At 40.6% G+C, this 26050-nt stretch overlaps 1 protein-coding gene across 1 annotated transcript in view; it reads right to left on the bottom strand.

The window, feature by feature from the left end:
- LOC105203435 (transcriptional regulator ovo) overlaps positions 1-25543 on the bottom strand; it is a 37135-nt gene extending 11592 nt beyond the window's left edge. Inside the window, 2 exon segments of the mRNA XM_026136945.2 lie at positions 821-1239; positions 24616-25543. Coding sequence (XP_025992730.2) covers positions 821-1239; positions 24616-24772 — 576 coding nt within the window. The 5' untranslated portion in view covers positions 24773-25543.
- Between the last annotated feature and the right edge of the window lie 507 nt (positions 25544-26050).

Here is a 26050-nt window from a genome sequence, read left to right as displayed (position 1 = left end):
TCTTGTGTCAATCGCTTCTTTTTAAATTTTTATTTTTTTACATGTGCTACCGTAATTTTCCATTTTTCTCTTTCTCTATCCTAAATATTAATATTGAATTTCCTAAATGAGCGTTTTTCAAACCAAAACATCCGAACACCAGTATGCAGCACGATCATTCTTAACTTTCGATATAAAATCAAATCTGTTCCTAATGTTTTTACACATTACCACATTTCTCTTTCTTCCCTCTCGTAAGATGTGTGCTCGCGAAATTACCGCGAATTACTGTGCACATTTTCATAGAATTTGCAAGCTTTCGTACTTCAATATGAAAAACGACAGCGTGCAAAATCGCAAGAAACTCCGCACGACGAGCAGCACGTTAAATAATGTTACGCATAATACCGTGCAAAATTTTCCTCGCCCTTCTTTATCTGCCTCGTCGCTATGCATTAATGCATGAGGCAGTGCGAGGACGTTAACAAAATCCTGTCGAAATTAACGAAGCGTGACTGAATCAGCCTAATAACAGGCTGCTCCTGCACTCCCTCGGATGTACTTAAATGCCCTAAGCATACTTTTATTATTATATAAATATCGCGATATTGCACAAATATTTGTATAATATCATATGTTGTTATATGGCTTTGATTCACTGGACGCAATGTGCAAAATCCGATACCGTTACCATCCAGTCGTACTCGCATTGGTTATTTCCATCAGCTAAAGTAAATGATCACTATCATTCGTAGAAACGCAACGCGTCATTCACGAAAGCTAACCAGCCAGCAATTTAAAAGTTCCTCGTCAGACATCATTTTTCATTTTTGACAATTACCTGTTCCGGTTCGGGTGCCTGTATAGGATCGACTCTGTCAATCTCGAGCTTATTCTCTTCCTTCCTAGAGGTACTTTGGGGTGGCACCCTCTGGATAACGGAAACCCTTGTTGGCGGTTCGACACGGGGTGCTTTCGGTGGAGTTTTCGGCCTCGGCAATGCGATCTTCTCCGACTTGGACAGGAACTGTGGCGGATCGTCCGAGGCTATTGGCGGGCTACTGTACTCCTTTCGCTCCGCCCGAGTTAGCACGTGACGCCTACTACCGTACGGCACGTCGCCGCCGAGGATGCTGGAGATGAAGCGTCTCGGAGGTGGGCTAGTCGCATTGCTAACCGGCGGTGACGGCGACGGAACTGGACTACTGCTGCGAAAGGATTCTGGTGTCGTCGCTCGATCGTCATCGGTCTTGTCACGATCTATTGTCGAAAAAAAGAACAAAACGATTTTCTGTTACAACTCGATTGGTCAATTATCTTTCGGTCCGAAATCTCTAGTATCGTGAATACTAAGTACTAGAGTTGTACTTAAAGCTGGATAAGTCTAATTGTAAGAACCTTAGGCTGTGTCAAGCCTAAAGGAAATCTTTATGAGTTTGTGTTAGGCCCAGCCCAGGTAGCAAGCTGACGAGTTATTTGTCATCATTTTAACGTCAAAATAACGTTTTTGACGTTTTGACGTTAAAATGACAAGTAAAATCAGCTTATTATTTGGAAGAGGAGTTCCTATTAAGCATAAGAAAACGTACAATTTGTGGAAGTCACAAAGAAATTTCTTAGATCTAGATGACATATATGAACTGATGTATGTCCAATCCGTTTTCATTGTTACTACCACTAATATGTAGTGTAAACAGCTCAAAGGGATTTCACATATTCGTTCCTATACCTACATTAATGGGTCAAACTTTACTAACAATGAGTCTTACAAACCTTTCTACTACTTTTAGCATCTTTAGTCAGTATAACGAAGTAAATGTGAAAATCCCATGGGAAACGACACAGAAACAATCAATAAGACACGGAGCCACTTCTGTAGGAACATATACGCTTCTCTTTCAGTTTTGTTACAATTTTCTTCGGTGCGACGTACCGGGGATCGTTGGAATTCGAACGAACACTTCCCGTTTTAAGGTTCGCACGACTTAGCACTTAACGCGCGACACGGATTCATGAGCGCATGTTGCATGGCGACGTGCAACGAAAGAGGCGTGAATCTCGATGCGTGCGCGAGCTGATCGGGACTCGGCATACGTAATGCACGGACGGGACAACGACGACGACGACGACGACGACGGGCGACGACAGTCATAACCATCGGTTGGCGGCTGGCCCGCTGATCTCCGTGTCTGAATTTACGAGCAACCTTGAGGATTCGCAGGTACCGTATGACGACTACGGCAGTACGGCCGCTTCGCCGTACGTTCGTCCTTCGCGCGCGTACGTGATCTCCCGCTTTTCTCCTCGAGCATCTCTCAGAGTATGCACACCGCCGAGTAACTGTCTTTAATTAGTGAACGACAACCATCAATTGCGGTATCGATCGTCCCCTCCCGCTGTTATTCCTTTCGAAGCGAACGGTTGAGGGTCGCTCAATATCCTCGATTATCTTCAGATGTGATATCGAAATTAAGATTTTTTCGCCCAAGGAGAAAAACATACTGATTGATACAACAAACTTTTAAACTTGCTACGCAAGTTCAACGTATATGATTAAGCAGATTTGTTGGTATAGTGAAAAACTAATTATATCTGAAAGCAATTACGGTCAGATATAATTAATTACAACAAAGTAATTATAGTCAGATACAATTTCTTTGCTACACTCATCAAATTTGCTTTATTATAAATGTTAAATTTGCTTAGTAAATCGCTTAATTGCTTTTCCGTTTTTTTCCCACGCTCTGATGATTTTACATTAACGAAAGTTTTTCAATATACAGAATGAAGAATTTTGAATTCACCATCGGGAAATCATTGATTAATGTTTAAGGATACATCGAACATATAGTCCCTACAAAGTAAATAAAATTTGAAAATGTGTTTAATATCAAAACTTCAAATAAACGTATGAAAGTTGTGTAATAAGATTATATTTTTATTTAATAACATATTTTTATAATTTATTTACTCTATTTGTTATTAAAAATTAAATTATTTTTTACAACATTAACAAAAATATCAATTTTTTAATATAAGTACTTTAAGTATTCAAAATGTTTATACAAAATTTTATTGTGATTGTCTAATTATTTTGTAAATAATAAATAAATTTCGTTTATTTTACAGGACGGATCTCTACATCGCAATAAAAATCTTTACATCTTTACATCAATCATCTTAAATGTTTCAAATATTTAAATAAAAAGATTCAAAATTTTTTCCTTATTTATTTTATTACTTATATCTTCACTCGAGCACATGTTGACTTCTAACTGAAATATTTTTTTATCCAGATAAAAAATCGCCGCCAAAGTTTTTTTTTTACTACTTTCCAATGAAATACAAAACAATCTACAATTTTTCATAATTTTCTGAATATTTTGAGAAATGTTCTATGCATCCTTAATACTATAACAGCAATTTTTTTGTAATTACTTTTTTGCGTCGCAGCGCGGTGCCCCAGTGATTATTATTACGATTATCACGATTTTGAAAGGCTGTCTGTTACTGGATGTGCATTGCGTACAGTCTCCCGACTTTCGAGACTCATCGAGCGCTTTTCGATGAGCACGAGGACATTGTATAATCATATCGTTGGAACGGCAACCAGGAAACTGCCTACGCGAGGACGCGGTGTTTCACTCTGAGGTCATTATGGAAAATATATTGAAGGAAAAGAAAACTCTCTTCGCCTAGTCTTCGGAGATATTAATATCACGTATACCTCGGCACTCTTTCATTCAATAAAAAATATCATGCATTTTCAAATAGCCCGTGAACTTTAATCGCGATTTATACATCTCTTTTCATATTTAAAAGAATTTATATTTCTTAAACAGCCATCATAATTATTTTAATGGTTCAACAAAATTATTTTCGGATTTGTATCTATCTGAACTTTTGCATTAAGAGAAGAAAAATTATTAAATTTTAATAAACATTCGTTCCAATGCTTACAACGAATGTATTTACTAAATGTAAATAAACATTTGTTCAGTACAAGAATCACCAATGTAATTTAACTATCCTTTTTTTTTATTGAATAAATATTTACGTACCGCAAGTAAATATTTCATTGCAAGTATTCAAACGAATTTTTTTCTCAGTTTAGGTACTTCAGCAAAATCGTGTCTTTCCATGTGGAAGCTCGGGTCATCCCGACGACATTTAAAGTAGGCGAAGAATTTAAATCCCCACGTCCCCGCGGGCGTTCGCAGGGAGGACGGTCTTTTCTCGATCTTCTCGAAAGCTCGTCCCTGAGCTCGAAATCAACCGGCGGCGATCCCGACCTCGAAATTACGAGTTAGACGAGGCGCCTAACGACATCTTTTGCGCAATCGCTTGCGTCACGGTCCGAACCCCCGAAGGTAACAGCCAGCACGGCAGCGGCCGTCACGGCGAGGCACCAAAATGGCGGTTCCGTTCGTCGGGCAACCTTCGGTGGCGAGAACCGCGCGCCGCTTGCACGCGTGCGTGCGTGCGTGCGTGCGTGCGTGCGTGCGTGAGTTCCTCTAACCAAATCCCCCTAACAGGTTCGGCCGCGCTATAAATACCTGCGGCGCAATCGTCGTGACCGGGGTACCGATGTACGCCTCTGCCTGCTCTCTGTCTCTTTCTCGCTCCCCCATCCCGTGCTCGCTCCCCGTCCGGTTCCCTCCGCTTGTACCCCGTTTCTCCGCCGCTGTCTCTCTTTCTCATTTTTCCTTTCGCTTCTCTTTCCCCTTCGGACGGCGAGAAAGAGAAAGAAAATGAAATGAGAACCGGTACATCGAGTCGGAATCGAGAGGAACGGGCTTGCTCGCGGAGCGAAGAAGACGTGGAGGAGGAGAAGAAAGAGGAGGAGGTGGAGGAGAGATCGACCGAGGGGATCTCGGGACGGCGAGGAAATTCCTGTAAATCGAGACCCGAGACGCGATCCACCACAATCCGAATCGGCTTTGTAATTAACGATAAATTCACCCCCTTCGTATGCTTCCTAATTACAATATATCTATCCAGAGAAATCGGCGAAAGATTATAAGTGCTTTCACATTAATTATTTATAAAAAAAAAAGCAATTATTTTCCCGTCACGCAATGAGGGAGTTCCAGCACCGAAATTCTGTAGCTCTTAACGATAGTATCGCGGTATCGTGTTATACTATCGTTGCGCAGATATTGTATATAATAAGAAAGCTGCACAATGATACCGTAACGATGCCGTAACGATATTATCGTTAAGAGTTACGGAGTCCCGCTACTGGCTGGAATAATATTTTCCACGATAAATTATTTTCGATTTTTTTCTTTTTAAGGCTGGTACACGGAACGAACGAATTTGCTAAAGTATCTAAAAATTTAATTGGATACAGCCATCACAATGATTATGTTGGACTCTCATACTCAATTGCTGGAGTGTTGAAATTTTTTACAGCATCGCTCATCGCGTGCACCCTTGAACTTCTTTCATTATTTTCCTTATTTCGCTGGCCCAATAAAATTATTTTCAGATCTGTGTATCCAGCTAAATGCTCGGATACTTCAAACAAAACCGTTCTTTCTGCGTAGCATCAATGTTAAATTGAACGAGCATTTTAATTTATGATGTTACTCTTAACTTCAGTTTATGACTGCGTTTTTCAAGACCATCATAGGTGTTTATAAAAGCAGAAAAACGTATTATATTTGCGATTTGCACACAAAGTGGCATTAAGCGCCGAGTTCCAGCCTCGACCGCAGTTGACGCTTCTTCAGTCATTTGTGTGATTGCACTTAAACGGTCTACTTCAAATAATTATCGTTGAACGATTATTTTTCTCGTTCTCATAATCAATAAGCATCTCTTGACGCTGAAATATAGAAACATTCGATATAAAATATGAGACGATATAAACGGGAGACGCGAGATATATCACGTCGTTAAAAAACGTTTCAAAGACGTCGACTAGGCTCCCTTGGATAGACGACGATTATAGTTGCCAACCGGCACGAAAGGGTGTTGAGACGAATGCGCTCGCCCGCGGAACGGAGTGCCTCGAGAGCGATCGAGCGGAGAAGATCGATGCCCGGGCTCGGACGCAACGACTGAATCCTCACAATTCTCAACGCGAAACCCGGGGAGCGCGTGCTGGAACGAGCGGAGTACACTTCCTGATCTATACGAGGCCTCGAGGTCGTTGCCATTACGGCTGAGGAGGCGCTTGTCGAATCTATCCCCGAGGCCGCGTGACTTCTGTATCCCGCACTCTGCCTCTGTCGTCGCGCATCACACCGCTCGACGTTCGTGCGAAGAATTCGTTACTCGCGGCGCCAGGTCAAAGTAAAATAGTCACATTCCGTTTAACTTAATTCCGCAAAGAATCGCATTTGACGTCACTATATCGGTTCGGAGAGCATTTCTGATATTTACAGTACTAAAAAGTATTAAATTATAATTCAGGTACGACGGTGATGATCGATACTGCATGTGACTTATTATCCCAAAATATGCCAAAATATCGCAATATTGGATCAACATTGGTCTGTCGAACACTTGAAATCGAGTGGTTCGTATTCCCGTTTGAGTAATTACATCGCAATTCTCACGTTGGTAACGGTGATGATTTAATCATCAATTAACGTAACCGGAAATTGGTGACAGAAGACAGCACCCTCAACAGACAACAGTAGCAACTTTCTCTGGTAGCGACAGACAGCTAGTACCATCTTTGCACGAAATTAAATTTGTGTCGGTTGTTTCCATAAAAATTCGCTCTTAAGGTTTTGAAAAAGTATAAATGAATGTAAAAACGACAGCTGTCTGAAATAAAGCTGTTCTTTACAATAAAGGATGTACGGTCACAGATATAATACACGAGTCTGAGTCTTCAGCTATCAACGTTTACTGGCGGTTTCTCAAGACCGGCGATAAAACACCCGCCTTTGACGTTTACGGCGACCCGTAAATCCCGCGCGCAAAATGTTATATACATTATATATATATGTATATATAATGCAACGCGTCGATTACTTCATCATCCGACACATTGTTTCTGGTCTGAATGCAGATAAGCGCGATAAATGTGGCGGCGTAAATGGCGAAGGCGCGCGTTGCCGCGTCGCGGTGTGTGTGTGTGTGTGTTTGTGTGCGTGTATGTTCGTGTGTGTGTGTGTGTGTGTGTGTGTGTGTGTGTGTGTTTGTGTGTATGCGTGTGTTGTTAACCAAAAGGAAAGGAAAGGAAAAACCTGAAAAAAGGACACTCGAGAGCAGGGAGCGGTCGGCCGTAAGTAGGTCGGCTAAGCCGCGCCGTTTCGTTCGATCGAGCAGATATTACAACGGGCAGCGAAGGCGTAAGGCCCGACGATGTTGACGATGCACCGGCGGAGAGGCAAACACTCGCAACAGGATCTCCGCCTGAACCCGGTCGCGACCCAGGCTGCCTTTATGCACGGCAGATTTTCTCGAATCTCGCGCTTCGATCTCGAGACGTTCCCCTTAAACGTCTCGATTCATTCATTTTTCTTTTTTTTCCCGTCGAGCCTGCAGAAAAGGACGTGCCACGTTCGCCGACACTTGTACATCCGTGTTCTATGAGATATCTTCCTACAAAGCTTCGTCAAGCTACTTCGCGCGCTTCCTTTTTACTCGCTGAATTCCTTTCTGCCCTTTCTCCCCTTTCGCGAACCATTCGTATCAACGCGTCATCTCAGGCTGCGTTCGAAGAGCGCGCTATCATCGCTCTTCCGTCATTCCATCTTTATCGGTCATTAGACGTAAAATAAGGATGGAATGACACAATAGTTGCCGATAACGTGCTCTTGCCGATAACGTGCTCTTCGAGCCCAGTCTTAGACTGTTTTCGGAGAGCGCACTATCAGCACTGTTATTGTATCCTTTTCGAGCGTTAGGCGTAAGGCTGAAGACGCGCGATCGCGCTGATAGCACGCTCCGCGAAGGACGCGGCCCCTCGTTAGTCGAACGTCGAATCGGCGCGCTTCTGGGCGCGCAAAAGAAATTCCGGGCAAGGACGCGGCGGGAAAGATACCCCGCCCCGGAATCCGAATCGAGGCGAGCCCCGCGATCGCGAGAAAGTGCCGCCGCGACATCCCGTATGCACGGTATCGCGCGAGCGCAAACGCGCGCGCGCGCGCGCCGAGCCTCCACGCGCGCGGTATCTGCGTGGCGTTTGCGTAGCGGTACCGTGCGTGGGTCGTCGTCGTCGCGCGCGGACAGCAAGGTGACACCGTATACGCGGCCACTTGGTCGCTTTACGTAATGAGCACGTGCGGTGCGTGCGAGCGAGCACGCGCGCGCGTGTGTTTCCTCCACCTTGCGCGAGAAATCCGCGCGCTTCCATGTTCGGAGCAATCTGCGTTTCGCGCAGCAGCCGGCGAAATGCGACTCCTCTCCTGATGCCAAACGAGATCGCGTTAAAGTAACGCGACCTTTTCGACAGGTATTACAAATGTCGCATGTCGTAGTCGTGATTAATTAGGAATTAACGTGTACGAATCTGCGAGAGATGCGCGGAAGAAAAGAATATTCTTATTTTGAGAGTATCTTTGTTTTCGAAATGTTTGATATTGAAATGAGATTATGTAACGTTAAATGGACATAATAACGTGCTTACCCGAAGCATTTTGTGTAGAGGTTCAGGAAGAAAAATATATTCTCATTATTCAGTAATAATTTTCGTGAGTTGAAAGGGAAAAATATTGAACAAAAAACAATAATTAGAATTTTTCAATACTATTGTTATCGAAACAATTGTATTGTGCTCTTTAAATGACTCTTATAACACTGAAATGAAAAGATAAAAAAATATTTTGATGAAATTTAAGTCTATTAAATTCTTTAAAGACAATAAAATTATATACGCGAAACAATAATTGTTAAATAGAATTTTCGTTTTAACTTAATACTAAGGGTTGGAATCGTTTTTTGTACTGTAATAAAAAAACCTTTAAAGAACCAGTGAGATGATTTGAATATCGTCGACATCTGGAATTTCTGAATATTGTGAAAAATGTATAAATTTTATGCAAATCTTATGATTTGTGTGTAATTGTTTATATTTTTGTGTGATTTTTACATTTACTGTTTGTATAATTTTACAGGTTTTTTTTTACGCTATTCTCATGCTCTTTCTCACATTCACAAAAAATTACGCGAGCAAGTGTAAAAATCGCACGATTTGTATTCGAGATGCATACACGTGATAAATGCAATTTTTACACTTATTCACATTACTTTATATACTTTTCTTACACGTGTGTAACTTTGTATGAAATTCAAAGAAGATAATAGAATGCTGTTATTTACTGTCTATAAGTGTGGAAAATTATTTTACGACCGGCATTGTTTCAATCAATATTTTCTACACGGAAAGAATAATTTTACTGCAGCATCTAAAAACTCAACTAGATACAATTAATACAGATCAGAAAATAATTTTACGTTAGACTATCGAAACAATTGTGTAGGACTCCCAAGCATGATAATGTTGCTGCAAACAGTTTTGACGCTCTTATCAATCTCCACGACAATCAATTGATTAATAACTAATTAAAAGATTAAAAGTTAAATGATAAAGTTAAAAAGTGAATAACTTTTAACTTAACATTGTTAATTTCAAATGATTTAATTTTTAACTTCAACTAATTATTTTCAAAACACGTAACTTTAACTTTTTTTCCTAAGTTAAAAAAATCTATGTAAAAAGAATCTATCTAAGCACTTATAAAAGAAAAAGTACATTCCTATATGTAAAATATTTTTTCGTTATTTCGTATAAACTTAATTTACAAGTAAAATATCAAAAATTTGTTTAATTAATTTATATTATAATTAATTTATATTAAAATTTTGAGTAACCAAGTTAAACATTCAATGCAATTTTTTAAATCGTATCGTTTCAATATAATCCAGTTTGTGTTAAAATATCTAAAAGCTTAGCCAGATACAGATCTAAAGATAATTTTGTTAGATCGTCAAATTAATTATGTACACAAAAAAACAGACATAATTTTCTTACATGAGGAGAAAAATTTTCTTCATGTAAGCAAATTAAGTCAGTTTAAGATTATAAATTCTTCCAAGAAGATTTCATATTCTTGCTTATATATGAAACAATTGTTGATTTTTAAATTGTTGATTTCATATTAACTTTTTTTTCTGTGTAGAACGTTTAAGCTCGTTGCTTAGAAAGTCCAAACTTTTCGCAGCACTGCACATCGTGCCTGAAACGTCCATCGTAATTATTTTAATGACCCAATAAAATTACTTTCAGATCTGTAGCTAGCTAAATTTTTAGGTATTTCTTCAGCGAAATCGTTTTTTTCTTCATCGAATGCCTCGATATCGACAATGCTCAGATTTTCATTTTGAATCGGCACGAGTTTTTTTTTTCCTCGCAGCACTGACGCCACACAACCGTGCGTGCACAATTCACTGCTTAATTTATGCTATCTCGAGGATCGAGGAAATCTTTCAGCGCGACGCTTCGCGGACGTGAATTTTGGAGCAAATTGTCGGCCCGGCTTGTAATTTGTCGTTCCGAAGTTGCACGCGCGTCCCTCTTTTATCAGTTTCGACAATCGCAAAACGGAATCATTCGCGCCGATCGCACGCACGATCGCGTTTTCCCTCGCGATTCCTGCTGCCAGCGCGATCGTCCGTGTCAACGGAACGAATGCATCGAATCGCGTATACACGAGTTCTTCCGCGCTTCCTAAGAAGATATGAGACCCACGCATATACCCATAAACACATCTACACGAGCCTGGTAACCGCCACGCTTCAGAGAGTCTTTTCTATAGTCAAGCGGAAGATCGAGGCGTTAGCGGACGACGACGATGACGATGACGATGACGATGACGTTTCCCGCTCGACCTTGGCTCTCGGTGAAAAGTCGCGAACGAAAAAATCGCTGCATTTTACGTCAGCGAGTCAGGAACGAGGGGAAGGGTAAGGAAACAAGGAGATCGGTGCTGTGGGAGAAGACCGACCGGTGCAATTCCAACCGTAGCCGGTCGAGCGTGTCGTCGTCGTTGATGCCGCCGCAGATCGCACAATGCGTCGAGACACTGACTCTTGGGGATTGAACGAAAGTGTCGGTATTTCTGTTTAAGTATCGGTAACGTGACACCGATACACCACCGTGAAATGTGACGAAGTGAATCGTCACTGCCTGATACGTATCTCCCGGTCGTATTGTTTTTTGCAAATGTTTGCAGTGACCGAGAAAATCCCCGCGGAAAATTCCCCGCGCTATTGGAAATTTTTATTTCCACTTCATGATTACGAGAAAATATCTTGGTATTCAAATTAAAATTTTCAGAGTGTTTTTCGAGACACGGGAAATTATTATTACATGATGTTCACGAAATTAAAAGTCGCATCCATCAAGAACTTTTGTACACACGCCGCAATTACCCTTACACAATGAAATTGTTCGAATTGTCTGGCAGTTTCCCGGAAAAGTCTCCACGATAATCGGGGTTGAGTAGTGGGTAATTAGTTAAAAAATTTAAAAGTTTAATAAAGTTAAAATGTTAAAACCTTTAACTTAAATTAATTTTTACCTTTAACTGATTATTTCTAAAAATTTATGTTAAAGAAAAAAATACAATATTTCTTTGTTGTTTCATATAAACTTAATTTACAAGTAAAATATTAAATTTTTTTTGGTGCGTACTATATTGAGTTAAAAAGTTAACAACTTTTAACTAACAATGAGTTAATTTCAAATGATTTAATTTTTAACTTTAACTAGTTATTTTCTAAAACACAAACTTTAATATTATTAATTATTTTCCTAAATTAAAAATTCATCCGTGTAAAAAAAGAAAAATACGACGACAAAAGATAAATACACTCCAATATATAAAAAAAAACAATTTTTTGTTATTTCACCTAAATTTAATTTATAAATAAAATATTAAAAATTTGTTTGATGATCCATGTTACAATCATTTTGAGTAATCTAACTTTAAAAAATTATAATTTCTGATTTAATATGAACAATGCTTTTTAAAATTATTTTTTAATTTAATTTTAACGTAACTTTTCACCGAATTGGTTTTTTGTTCATATAACTTCCAACGTAACTAAATCACTTTTAAAAATCATTAACTTTAACTTGATTTAGTTAAAAAAATATATTAACTTATCGAACCCTGCCGATAGCCGTTTTGCAAGAACAACGAAAAAAAAACCGCGACAACCAGTCTCCTACTATGGGACACTATTACTGTATACGCGTCATCATTATCTTGCGATTTCAAGTGGATATGCAACTGTTATGTCGCATAATTCAATGTCGGTTGTATAACGCCGTTTTTGCGTCCGTATTGCATAATAAGCGTCCAATTATCTCAAGAAATTATAAATCGATTTAAGTCTCATCCGAGAAACGTGAAGAATCGAAGATTAATAAACGCGATAAATCAAATTATAAATGCATCTAAGTAAACGAGCGTAATATCGGCTTATACTTATCGAAGTGGGAAAGCGATTAAATCGATGATCGTGTTAATCGCATCTGTGATCGGTTTCGTTTAAAGGCTAGGATATTTAATTTATAAGCCAGCGGCCGCCGGTATAATTTCATTCCCCTGTAATTAGTATAGCCGGGAAAATGGCGGCGGTAAAAACCATCTTGGCGGTCTCATTCGTGGTATTTCAATCGAGATTTTTTTTTTTTTCAAACAGATAGACGGGATCAGAGACCGGGATCAGAGACCGTGGCAAAATCGTCGCGACTGAGCGGTGTCATTCGGTTTGCCTGTTGTTGGAGCGCTAGACCGCGGACTGCGCCATCATTTGGAAATAATAGTGCTCGTGCAACTGTGCGGGAACAAAGTTCGAAATTATTTATCAGATTTACGCGAAAGGTCAGTCGTTTCTTCCTATCGAGCAATCGCATTAATTAGAATAAAAAAACAATTAAAATTCATTAAAGGAGAAACTGAGAAATTTCTTCTCTTTAAATAAAAATATATTCAGTCTTGTGTGATGTAAACTCTCTCTCTCTCTCTCTCTGGTTTTGATTACGTTAACATTTTTAAAATTCAACGATTTTCTCAAGAAATTCGACATATTACGAAAAAATTACAGATCGTTTTACATGTTGCGTTTAAAAGTGGAAGAAAAACATTTGACAGCGTTTTTCTATCTAAATAAAGAATTATTTCAATAAGAAATAGACATACGCTCTAATAAAAATATAATTAATGATGAAATAATAAAATAAGAAATAATAAAAAAATCTGCATTTTTTTACTAGTTGTAAATACTTTAAATATGATCAAGACGATTTACGTAAAGTTTCATTGCGATGAAGAGATTAGTTCTGTAGAAATAAACAAAATTTATTTTTACAATCACAATAAAATTTTGTATAAATCATCTTGAATATACTTAAAGTACTTATACAAAAACATCGAGATTTTTTTGGATGTTGTAAAAATAGTTTAATTTTTAATAATAAAAGTAGAGTAAGTAAACTATAAAAATGTTATTGAATAAAAATATAACCTTATCCACACCACTTTCATATGTATATAGTTCGTTTGGAATATTAAACATCAATTTCCAAATTTTATTTACGGTACTGTATATCCGATAAAAATCAAATCTTAATACAAGCCTGTCGCGCCAGCTTAATACTTGAAGAAAGTCCGAAAGTGACGACCTGCGACTTCGCTTTGTTTCCAAATCATTGGGAACCCGGGCGAGAATAAAATCGCAATTCTTACGATAAACAAGTAGAGGCTCGTGGAGAGAGGCTGCAAAGTAATTAAAGAGTGAAAAATTGCGAAACCAGGAACGTTGCGATTCAAGTGAATTTCGTCATCGAGGCGAGGGAGAAGAAACTTTCGCGCTCGTGCGTGGTTCTGCCCACGCTCGCGGTAATCGGCATCGGGATTACAATGTGACGATTATTATTTCCCACGGCGCTCGATGAGAGTAGCGCTCGACGTGGCTATTACGCTGTAATAGCCACGCTCGCGATAATTCACCGTCGCGAAACGATCGCGTCGATTCGCTAGCGCCTAGTGTAGAGCGCGATTTATCGCACTAAACGATCTTTTCTTTTGCACTTGGCCCCCTTGCTCGGAAAGAATTTCGGTCACGGCCCTCTTGCGCCATTAGTTGCCGCCGCCGCCGCCGCCGCCGCAGTACACTCATCATCCTCTGTGTATCGAGTATGCGTGTATGTGTGTGTGCGTGCGTGTGCGTGCGTGTGTGTGCGTGTGTGTGTGCGTGCGTGCGTGTGTGGTGTGTGTGTGTGTGTGTGTGCGTGCGTGTGTGTGTGTGTGTGTGTGTGTGTGCGTGCACCAGCCACACGACAATGATGACGATGGCGTACCCATCGAAGTGTACCTGCTCGCGGCGCTTTCGACGACGACGACGACGACGACGACGACTCGAACCTGTTCTCCCGCGCGCGACGAGAAGTCCGGTGTCGTTTCAACCAGCGGCGAACCTCGGCGTACGTGTCTGCGGGGTGTTCCGCAAGATTTGCGTCAAGCCGCAGGGACGTACTCACGTTGGAAACGTTTGAACCTCACGAATATTTTTTATCCGAAACGCGCAGCGGGCGTCCGCACTCCAAAGTGACACTTATCACACACGTATGGAAAGACGAATTTTCCGAATGGTAATCTTCTGAGAATACAATCGAGAATTTGGAGAAAAACGGCCTTTTAAATCATCACGTAGAGTGAAAAAGTTTTGCGCCTAGAAAACTTCAAATTATCTAGATGAAGATAAGATGAGTTACGTGTAAATATTTTAGATGAGATAATGGTGATTTAATTTTAACTTAATTTCTAAATTAAAGATAAAATTATACATGGTTTTTTTGTCCAGATAAGTTTTTAGACAATATCACTATTGAGCAAAACAATTCGTTTATATTCTTATTTCCAAATCCTAATTCTTTTAAAAACAAAAAAATCTTTCAAATAATTTAATCTGACAATAGTAGACCTCTTTGAAATCAATATGCTAATTAAAATCAAAGTTAAAAAAATAGAAAAATAGAAAAAATGTGTTACACAACATATCAAATGACTGATCAAATTCCTCTCGTAAAAATTTTTCAATTTATAATTTTTCAAATAATTTGTAAGAAATAACACTTTTTTTAAATCTAAGATAAAAATAATATACGTCTAGTAATTATTATCAGAATAATATAGATAAAAATAAAAAGGTATTTATTTATCTAAATGATTATCTAAATAATTTTATATAGTTAACGGCAAATACTGGTAGACAGTCATTCAAAATTGCACAAACCCAATTTTCACTCTTCTAGACGTTTCACTCTACGAGATTTAAAGAGTGCATGGCTTAATTGAAAAGAAATTGCACACCAAAATCGCTTCCTCGCGAATTAATGAAGTCTTAGTGCCCAAATAAAAATCGAAATAAATTAGTTACGTTTCTGTGGCGTGTCTAATGTTTGATAACTGTACGTGAAAAGGAACGTATAGAATTTGTCGGCTATTTAATTTCACGCCTTCTTTTTCAACGTACGTCACGGTACCGCGAAGACCCGTACCCCTATGTGCGAACGGACACGCACACACGCACGCACGCATGCACATACGCGCGCGCGCGCCTATGTGCGCGATTAGACATGCATGCACGCATCGCGAGGCTTACGGGCGATGCATTGTAATTCGTCGCAATGACTGCACATCCTGGTGTACTAGCCTTTGCAACAGGTGCGCGTCACTGAGCGCGATTACCTGCGTGTCAACGACAGTTAAAGCTCGTATGTGCACTGGATGTAACAGTATTTATCTATAGCACGCGGTACATACGTATGATGCGCGTTAACGGCGTCTCTTTCAAGCAAATATTTCTTTTTTTCTTCTCGCACACCTAAAACGAAATCTTGTGTCGGAATCTTTTTTATTTTTTTATAGTCGTCACTGTGCCAGTAAAATCTCTCACTTGCTTTCCACCTTGGGATCGCATAATCACGATCCAATTTAGTTCACGTCGTTTCCATGTATACACAGTTACCCAATTAATGCCTAACAGGTATCAAAATGTCAAGGCTAAAAGTCAGGCTTTCAATTTACATTCAGTAGAACGCTATTACGTAAAATGATTGGTCCCATTTGAAAAGTTTTGACTTTGATATTTGAAAGTTAATAGAATTTGTTCGAATTTCTGAGAATTTAAACTGTTGTAATTGGCAAAACATCTTTTACATTAAAATAATTTCAATTTTTTAAATTAATTTTTCTTAATTATGGCATTATTAAAAATGCCAGAAATTAATTTTAATTATTTTATTCTAACAAAATTTAATTTTTTTACTTAAAAGCTATTAAGTAACATAATTGATTTTCATATTTGAAGATTAATAGAATTTGTTAGAATCTCCGGGAATTCACACTGATATAAGGACTGGACATTTTTTTAATTGAGAAAATTTCAATTTTATGAGAAAAATTGATTTACCTCAATCGTAACATTCATATGAAAACAGAAATTAATTTTTATTAATTCAACAATCAAAAAAATTTTTTTCAGAACGCGGTGTGCATGGTGTATGTTAATTTCATATGAAAAGACATCGCAGTTATTATTCCCTTAATTGAACATACATGTAACTCGAATGAAAATACTGGAAATGTAGCATGACTCTGACGAACATGTTTTAAAATGCACGATTGTAATGAACAAACGCGTTTGGTACAGCACACAAAAGGTAAAAAAACAAAACGAGATGGTCAAAACTAATATTGCAACGTATTATATTCCCTAAAAAATATTTAATAATAAAATAAATTAAATACACATGCAAATAAAAAAATGCAAGTAAAATATAAATCAAGTATATAATAAATTATATTATAAAAGCTAATAAAAAAAATATAAACAAATAACAATAAAATAAAGAATGTCTCGCAAGTAAAAATCACAAAAATAAAATTTAAAAAATCTGTTAGAATAGATGCTATTGCTTAAAAATAAAATATAGAAACTACTGTGTATGTATAAAATAAAATAAAAAATCAGGACGTATTTTTAATTTTAAGCTCTTAGAAATAAGAAGACTTAAAATTAAAATTGAAAATACTTTTGAATTACAATCTAATCTTTTTTTTTATATACACAATAGTTCATCTCTTCTAATAAATTTTTTAAATTTTATCTACCGCCACTTTTTACGCCAGGCCAGGCTACATTTCATATATTCTTGATTTCACTATTAGTGATATTTCTTTTCATTAGTATTCGTAATGATTTACACTTTACATAATTTACATGCGTATTTCAATTTATTTTACTGTTAAACGTTAATTAGGGAGTAGCACATTGCAATATTTTAGCTTCCTGCCGCCTTTGGCTTTTATTTTTTTTTTCTTTTTCTTTTTGTGCGGCGATCGCAACACCGTTCTACCTCCGAGTTTCATAACGTCCAGTTTTACGCGAGTGTTCGCGCCGGCCCTGCTAGCTCCCTTCGTCGCATCGAATTTAACGCATTCCACACGCACGGCGACAGTGCGATCCTCTTTTGGCGCGGCCGTCGGCTAAAGTGGAATGAGCGTGCGTCGCACCGCAATTGCATAAAACGCACCGCGTCGCCGCAAGGCTTCGTACAGAGTGACGTTGCGAAGACGAGGTACAACCGGCTCGAAACGACGCATTCTAAAATTCTAGTGGTTAGCGAGGATCGTATAAGTAAGCGCGGATAAGTAATCCGAGAAAGAGTTGCGTGACGCCCGCTGAAAGTAGTACGTCGCGTTAGAAAATGAAAAATGTGCAAGTCTCGCGCATCCGGCCGTAAGAATTATTAAAATGGTTTCGCGCGATCGGGAAATGTAAGCGGTTCTCGGAAAACCCGCTTGTAACTTCCAGCTTGTCTTAATTGTCGAGCGTTCGCTAGATAAAGTAAAGAGATTCATCTCATCTTACTGGCATCCAGTGTGTAACGTCGAGTAGTAACTAGTTAAAAAGATAAAAGTTAATAACTTAATTTAGTTAAATTATTAAAAAGTTACAAATAAAATTTATCTACGTAAAAAAAGATTATGAAAAGAAATACATTTCCGCATGAAAACAATATTTCGTTATTTCATACAAAGTTAATTTACAAATAAAGTATTAAAGTTGTTTGATAACCTACATTATAATTGCTTTGAGTAATTTAATTTTAAAAGTCACGAATTTCTAATTTAATGTGTGAATGACGCTTTTCACAATTAACATTTAATTTAACTTGAGTTAATTTAATCTCAACGTAACTCTTAATTGAGTTAATGTAATACGCAAAAGATATTAATTTATCTGATTTATTATTTAAAAATATCACGCGCGTCTTTTGCGGAATAAATTTCTAAATACGATATCCCTCTTCTCATCAAGCACAAAGTAGTCACACAAAAATTAAATTAGCACATTGCGCCATCCAACATTAAGATATTCCGAATAGATTAATAGAATACTCTTCTATATTTGAATAGAAATGTATAAATAATTTATGAGATACACACGCTTTTCTAGTTTACGCGGTACATATTTAGGGTGAGGGAAGGTCGTGCGGGAGCAAGGGTTCCAAAATTTAATAGTAGACCCCGCGTGAATTCAGTCGTTTCTCGATAAGATCGCCGGGGGAATGCGAGGAGAGTCCCGTATTACACTCGGCGTTGAGAATTTCTAGTCAGTGACTCTCTCGCGGTCGCGGCCTACGTCCTTCCAATCCATTCCCCACCGTTTCCTCGCCGACGACGAGATTCTAATGCCGGCACGATCGCCTTGGCCGTCGTCACGGAGATCACTGACAGCGGGCATGAGTCGCGTTGCGCAACTCCCGCGCGAAACCGAAGGTTCCTACGGCTCTAACGGGAGTCACTCGATTGCCTAACAGATACGCCAAATACCAGCTACGAAACTCATCAACATTCGCGATAAGAGTAGCCTGTTGTACCTTACCGCGCCTTTTTAAGGCCGCGGCCATGAATCCATAAGAGACACGTCCAAGTTCGCGCGATCATGGGACAGTTATGCTGCGCGTAAGTCGGTTCTGTATGTATTACACGTACCTGTATTGATGATTGAACGCGTTGAGAAGGAATAAGAGAAACTTATTAGAAACTTGGAGGAAAATTACGACGAATGACGGGAAAATTACGTCCGTTCGATCTCGCGAGAAAAGATAGTTTTCCGAAAGACGCGGAGAAAATATTTTAATAGTTACACACGCGGAAAAATATGTCATTCTAATGACATAACAAAGCGATTGCTCAATTCTTCTTTTTCTTTTAAATAACGGTTATCTTTATAAATAATTTATACCTTTTCTTGTTAATATAGTTTTAAATTCTAGGTTGTAACTATTTAAAAGATTAAATAATAAAGTTGAAAAATTCTTTACTCTTAACCTTTAGTTTTGTAAAACACATAAACTTTAACTTTTTCCCCCCAAATTAAAAATTTATCTATGTAAAAAAAGACAACAATTGTAAAAGAAAAAAATACGTTCTCATATAAAAAATAACATTTCCTTGTTAAATCATTATTTTTCAATTTACAAATAAAATATTTAAAAAATTTATTTGCTGACTCATACCGTAATTGTTCTGAATAACTTTAAAAAATTACGACTTTCTGATTTAATATAAATAATGTTCCTTTTCAAAATTAACTTTTAATTTTAGTTAATCTTAATGTAACTTTTAATTGAGTTTGGTTTTTTGTTCATGTCACTTTCAACGTAACCAAATTAATTTTGTAAGTCGTATATTAACTTTAGTTTAATTTAATTAAAAAGGAATACCGACTTACCCAATCTTACTTAAAATACGCTCATTTACTTGAGACAAGTAATATTTATTTCAAATAAGCTTATTTACATAAAAAAAATACATGCTGAAAATTACTTAAATTAAGCAGATATTACTTGAAAATTATTTCGAATACCTCATAAGTTTATATATCCGCAAATCTATCATAAATTCATCATCAAGCATCTAAATATATTCTGAATCCTAGTAATTCAATATTTCAATCAAAAACCATTAAGGTAAAACAAACATTTGATTCACTTGATTTTGATTATTTTGACTTTTTTTAGATATAATTTTATAACTATTTATCGAATAAATTTTTCTTTTTAGTACATGGTAATAAATATTTCAAAAATTTGTGACGAGAGTATTTTAAGACAATTATTAAAAAATACTTTTTGTTTAAAATAACGGTTACTAAAAAAAAAAGTAAACTGAGCAATCGCTTTTCTTAACAGAAATCTTAGAATTTTTGTGCGTCTAGTAACGCAAGAAACTTACACGAATCGCGTTCGACGCTAAAAAAAACGCAATTCCACGAAACATTTGGAAACCAAAGAAATCTATTTCAGTCGAAACATATAGAAAGAACACGGTTTTTCGAAAGATATCTAGCACAAACACAGACGTCATTAAATATTCTTTGAAATTATATTCAATCACATTCAGTGGTTTCGTATACGTGAAACTTTCAGAGAGGAAGACACAAATCTCTTTAATGTAACGCTCCTTAGATATTACGCGTGTGTATACAATATCCGCGGGAACATTCCTCGAGAATGAGAATCGTCGGGAGGAGAAAAATGTTATCCCCACCCGACGGCGAAGCGCTACGACGGACGCATCGCTTAGGCGAGCATCGAAGTCTCCGGCGGGCGCACCGGAACGCTCACACATGTCGACCTGTCCCATCCCATCCCGTCCCGTCCCGTCCCGTCTCGTCCGTTCGTTCCATCGTCGCTCGCTCGTAGCGCGAGCGCAGGAAACGTTATACGAGCGGCGCGCGCGGTGTAGCATTACGATCTCCCGTCAATCTGGATTCCGTTTGATCGGCAACGCGGAAAATGCAAATAAAAACTAATACTCCGTAAACGCGGCGATACGCGAGGAGATGACGTAACGTATCGACGATCTTCGCGGTGCACGGACGGACGGTGCACGCGCATCGAAATGAATCTTCTTCTTCCTCCTCTTCTCCTTCTTCTTCTTCTTTCTTCCAAGTCAAGAATAACGATATTTATCATCGCGACGGGCGAGCCGTGCTCGCCGTGCAACGAACGAGAGGGCTCTAAGCGACGTGCGTCTAATGAGTCGATTTATACGCGAGCTGTTAAATTCGAGGGGCGATGAATCACTTAATTGGACGCCGTGGCATTAATTGAACGGCTGCATCGGTCACGCGGCCTGCGAGAGGAAAAAAAACCCAAAAACAACAACAAAAAATGGCGATTGTGACAGAGTGGCCGAAGCGGCCGGAGCGGTTCGGAATGACGCTAAAATCGCTTCCGTGTAATATAAATGTTTAATTAACATGTATAATTAATGGTGAGCACCGGCTAGCGAAGAGAAAGAGAGCACTGGTGCACCTGCGACAGCGCCAGCGGTGATCGCCGGTATAACAGGCCATCGACACCGCGCGCGTTTTGCGCATCACTCGTGGTCTCGTGAGCGTAGGGGAACCTGACGCAAAACAAGAATCGAAGAATAGGGTGATCCTCCGAGGAGGCGGAGGGGAAGGGGGGGGGGCGCAGGAGAAACGACGAGGGAAGCAAGAGAGAAAACGAACGCGCGCGCGCGCACGCACACATACTCGCACGCACGCACGCACGCACACGCACACACACGCGCGCACACGCACACACGCACACGCACACACAAAAGAGAAAAGATTTAGAGGAGCCGCTCCGGTCACTTCACTAAACCAGTTTTAGGACTACATTCGGCTTCTCCACCTACTACTCACTATACCGTTGTAAAAGTACCACCCGTGATCGTGGCCGGGACTAGACCGTCGCGTCGCCCGGGGTCTAATAGAGGCCAGAACGAAAAATCAGCAGTTAAATTATGTAACTATGTAGCTGCACTCGGCGGTGACGACGACGACGACTCGCCGAGCGTATAATTTTCACGCAATTAGTTCAACTTCAGTTTATCTTTACGGCCAACTGAGAACGACGAAAAAGTCATTACGTTACGCGTAACGACTCGCGCGATAACGATAAGAATTTCGCATCGGGCGGGGTAGGGAGGGGGTCGTGAGACGTAGGTAAAAACGCTTCTTGCAACGTGGAAAAACGGGAAGCTCTGCTCGTCGAGACCGATCGCGCGCCGCGCCGATTGTTGCCCTTTCCCGAAAGCTCCGCGAGCCCGAAAGCGCCGCGCGCGCGACCTTGGCGCGGTGCAACTGCGCCGATAGGCAATTGTCGCGCATGCACATCCGCGACGCGGGCAAATTGCAATTGTGTTTTTACGGCCGTTCACTCACTATACCGTTTCTCATCGGCGCGGCTGACGCGCGCGCGGAAGGATGACCGTTGTTTTCGACGAAACCGTTCGTACGACGTAAACGTCATTATGCAATCGCGCGCGGCGGCAGCGGTGTTCGTGCACAAAGTGGCGGCTCGTATAATTAACTGCACGTGGCGTGCACAGATACAAGTTCGCCGACTGCCAAAGGTCAGCCGTTACTCGGCGGCGCTGCCGCCGAGCGGCAGATCGGCGGCGACGAGCAACCTTTTAGTTTTTCCTTTTTCTCTCCTCTCCTTTTTTTATTCCTCTTTGTTTTTTCCTGCCCATGTTGTAACCGACGCGTCGATTATGTCAGGCCGCGATGGAAAACGCGCGGCAAGTGAATCACCGGGGCGCGTTTAAGACGACGAAGAGGGAAGAGAGAAGTGTGCTCACGTGCGGCCGAGAGGAGTGTCGCGGGCCATTAAGAAAGATAACGTCCGGCGATCTTTTTTTTCTTTTTCTCTCTCTCTCTCTCTCCTCTCTTTTTACTCGAACGCGATCGAAAAGAGCGGTCTCGCCGGCGAGACTATCGCGGCGAGCTGTCGAATTCGCGGGGACTGTATAATGAGAGCCGAAGATACGTACACGCGAGTAATTAGCATAATGCGATTCACGAAAGTAAAAAAGGCCCGCAAATGCGTTTGCGCGATAAAACGCCCCGGAAACCCGAGGTGTACGAATTGCAATCGCACCTGTACCCCAAAATACGATCGCACCTGCGGCAGAAGTGTAACACGTCGGAACGCTTCTCCCTCTTTCTTTCTCCTTTTCCCCTCTTTTATTTGCTTTTTCTGGCTCTTGACAGGTATACGTCGTAGGGACGACACGGTTATCCGACGAGGTAGAGAAGGCACGGAGTTGCACACTTGCGCTCCGATCGTCCCGCAACGTTATCGACGGTCCGCACATTACGGATTAACCTGTCGAGATCGCTATCTTAATTTTACACGGCAGCGACTTACGCGACTCCATAACGATCCGATAATCGGCATATCAAATTACTGTGTACGCAGCACCGAAAAGATGGAGATAATTGTCTCGGGGCTTATTAATCCGTTCTCTATTTATTCTTGGTAATGAATGCGTATAGATATGCGAAAGTCTTCGCCGCGATTTAATATGTACTCCATAGATGTTTCTCTCTCTCTCTCTCTCTCTCTCTCTCTCTCTCTCTCTCTCGTGATGCATACGTAAAAAATTCGTAACGCGAGATCAGAGCGCAGTGATTATATCGATAATTACAATGCAGATAAAGTATAATGCGCCCCGTAATCCGATATACGGATTAATTGGTTCAATTCGATTACGCTCCGGCAGTGATATGTTAATTTTATTTTTATCGCTGCGCAGACCGAGAGAGAGAAAGCCCGAACGTCTCGAGGTCGAGACTTTATTTTGACTGAATTCCGATTTTAAATAAATCCATTCATATACGTTTAAAGAGTTTGAAAAAAGAAAGACGCCAAGATTTGTATTTTAAAACCGTCTTGAATACTGTTTTGAGATGCCAACAATCGCAGAGCCGTTTATTAGCATCTTAAGATGGTTTAAAATAAAAACTGACTATAAATATCGGCTACTACAAAGCTCTGACCAAAGAACTTGTTGATCGAGACAATGTATAAACTTAATACTACTAACTAATCTCTTAAATGTCAGCCTTTAGCCTTCTAACAGTATCCGAGTCTTCTTTGATCCAAACGCTTTTAAAACAATTTCGTACTATTAAAGTATTATTAACGAAAGATTTTTCTGAATATCTACAATATTTTAACACATTTTAGCAAGAGTAATTATTTATACAAATGCAAAAACGTAACAATACTTTGATAGCACGAGAATTCTCCAAAAATGTTTAGGTTGAGAAAAACCTGAGCACAAGGTTAGAAGGTTAAGAAAAAATGTTCCAACAAACTGATTACTAGTCCAATAACTGATGATATTTTACTACTCCTGACGAAGTATCGCCAGTTCCTGATGCAGTATCATCAGTTATCGGGCGCATTCAGCAGAACAAGCCGCTTAGTAGCGATCGAACGCGATTGTCTCTTACTTTTAGAGAACCAACGAATCAACATCGAGACTCAACTGTTGAGTCTGCTGAATACGGCCACTGATACGGCTAATCGGTTCAGTCGGTTTGTCGAAACACCTTCTTGAGGGAGAAGACGACTCCAGAAGCAATTTGATTCGGAGATTGGAACCGACGTAACTTCGACGAGTTCTACTTCCCGCGGCGCAAGGAAAGATGGACGTTACGTTAATTTAACGCACGGATTACGCGGAAAACTCTGAGCTCGCCGAGATTACGCCGGTTCCGCTCCGTTTTAGTCGGAAACCACTTTACATTGATCCTTGTTGACGATGAGACTCAAAGGCTCCGAGCTGCCAAGCGGGCTGTCCTTGCCGCTGCCGGGCGGCGGGCTCTTGCTGGGGTGTTGCGACTCGAGCAGCCGCAACTGCTGCTGATGCAGCCGGTTCTTGATCAGAAAGATCTTTGGCATCGTGACCTGGTGTCGACGGGAGCGATGCACTAGCGCGCGGGAGCGTTGTCACTTTGTCACCGCCACTACATCGAAGTGGTAAGCGAGTCGTCTGCCCTGACCCGCGGTGCAAGTCAAGATCGCGATCGCGGTCACAACAAGCTGCAAGAACACGTCTGGAGCGAGGCGAAGCACCGTGTATCAGTACCGTCTCGCACGCAACAGTGTCATACTCGAGAGTACTTGGCGAACAAACCAACAGTCACGACGAACTTTTTATCAAATCCACCTGTCTCCGCGGTCTCGGTCACGGTGGTGATGATTCACCATTACCCTGTGTCTTTGTCTCACGGAGCCGACGAGCGATTTGTCGTCCGCAAAAGGGTCAGCGCGGACACCAACGTCGGACGGATTACCGAAATTATTGCCCTCGCGCGGGCAAAGACTCCCCCTCACAGAGAACAATTCGATGGGTTCACTGATCTCTCGTGCCGAGAGGTTCACCGACACCTCTCGGGAGGGGAAAAAAATAAAATAAAATAAATTAAACGGCGGTCCAGCCGATTCCGGTCCTCAGGTACGCAATTGGAGTGTCGCTCGTGATCGAAACACACTGAATCCCCGACCGGTCCCCGCCGCGTGCTCCGGCGCTGAGGTCCATACGCGGTCTGTCACTATATCCTCGCTCAGCGGATTTACAGTTATGTCGAGAGCGACTACGTGCGAACGGGCGCGCCGTCAATCGAGAAAACTCAACCGTACGGCCTCTCGTGAGCTACTGAGTCCGCAAGTAAGTGAACTCGGTAGTCCGGGCCCCGTAAGCCCCCGCTCTCTTCCTCCCGTCCACATCCCCGCCTCTCTTGCCCCCCACGCCACGTCGCCTATCACCTGAGCAAAATGCGCGCGGACCCCGTTGACTGTCTTCGCTCCCCCTCCCAACATCCACTGGCCCTCCTTCACCGTCCCACCATAGGGCCTCACGAGCCAGCCAGCGGGACTATATACTTGATCGCCAGGCCTGCAGTCCTCGGAGATGAGGACTGCTCCTGACGCATGCGCATAACGGAGCATCGTACGTGTGTGTATTCCGAGCGCCGCGCCGCCGTGCGCTCGCGCGCCTCGCAGTCCCCGTTTTCCTTCTAGTTAAGGGACTGCATTGTTTCCTCCTTCCTCTCTTCTTCTAGGGGGAACTAGCTGTTTCCCTGTCGCCGGTTGCACCTTCCGATCGAATTAACGTTCTACTGTTGAACGTGTTTCCGGGTAATCAACTCTCGATGCCCCGCACGCCTTTCCTCCTCT

Source organism: Solenopsis invicta, chromosome 4 (assembly GCF_016802725.1).
Source record: "Solenopsis invicta isolate M01_SB chromosome 4, UNIL_Sinv_3.0, whole genome shotgun sequence".
NCBI lineage: Eukaryota > Metazoa > Arthropoda > Insecta > Hymenoptera > Formicidae > Solenopsis > Solenopsis invicta.
This window is presented reverse-complemented; position numbering and strand designations above follow the sequence as displayed.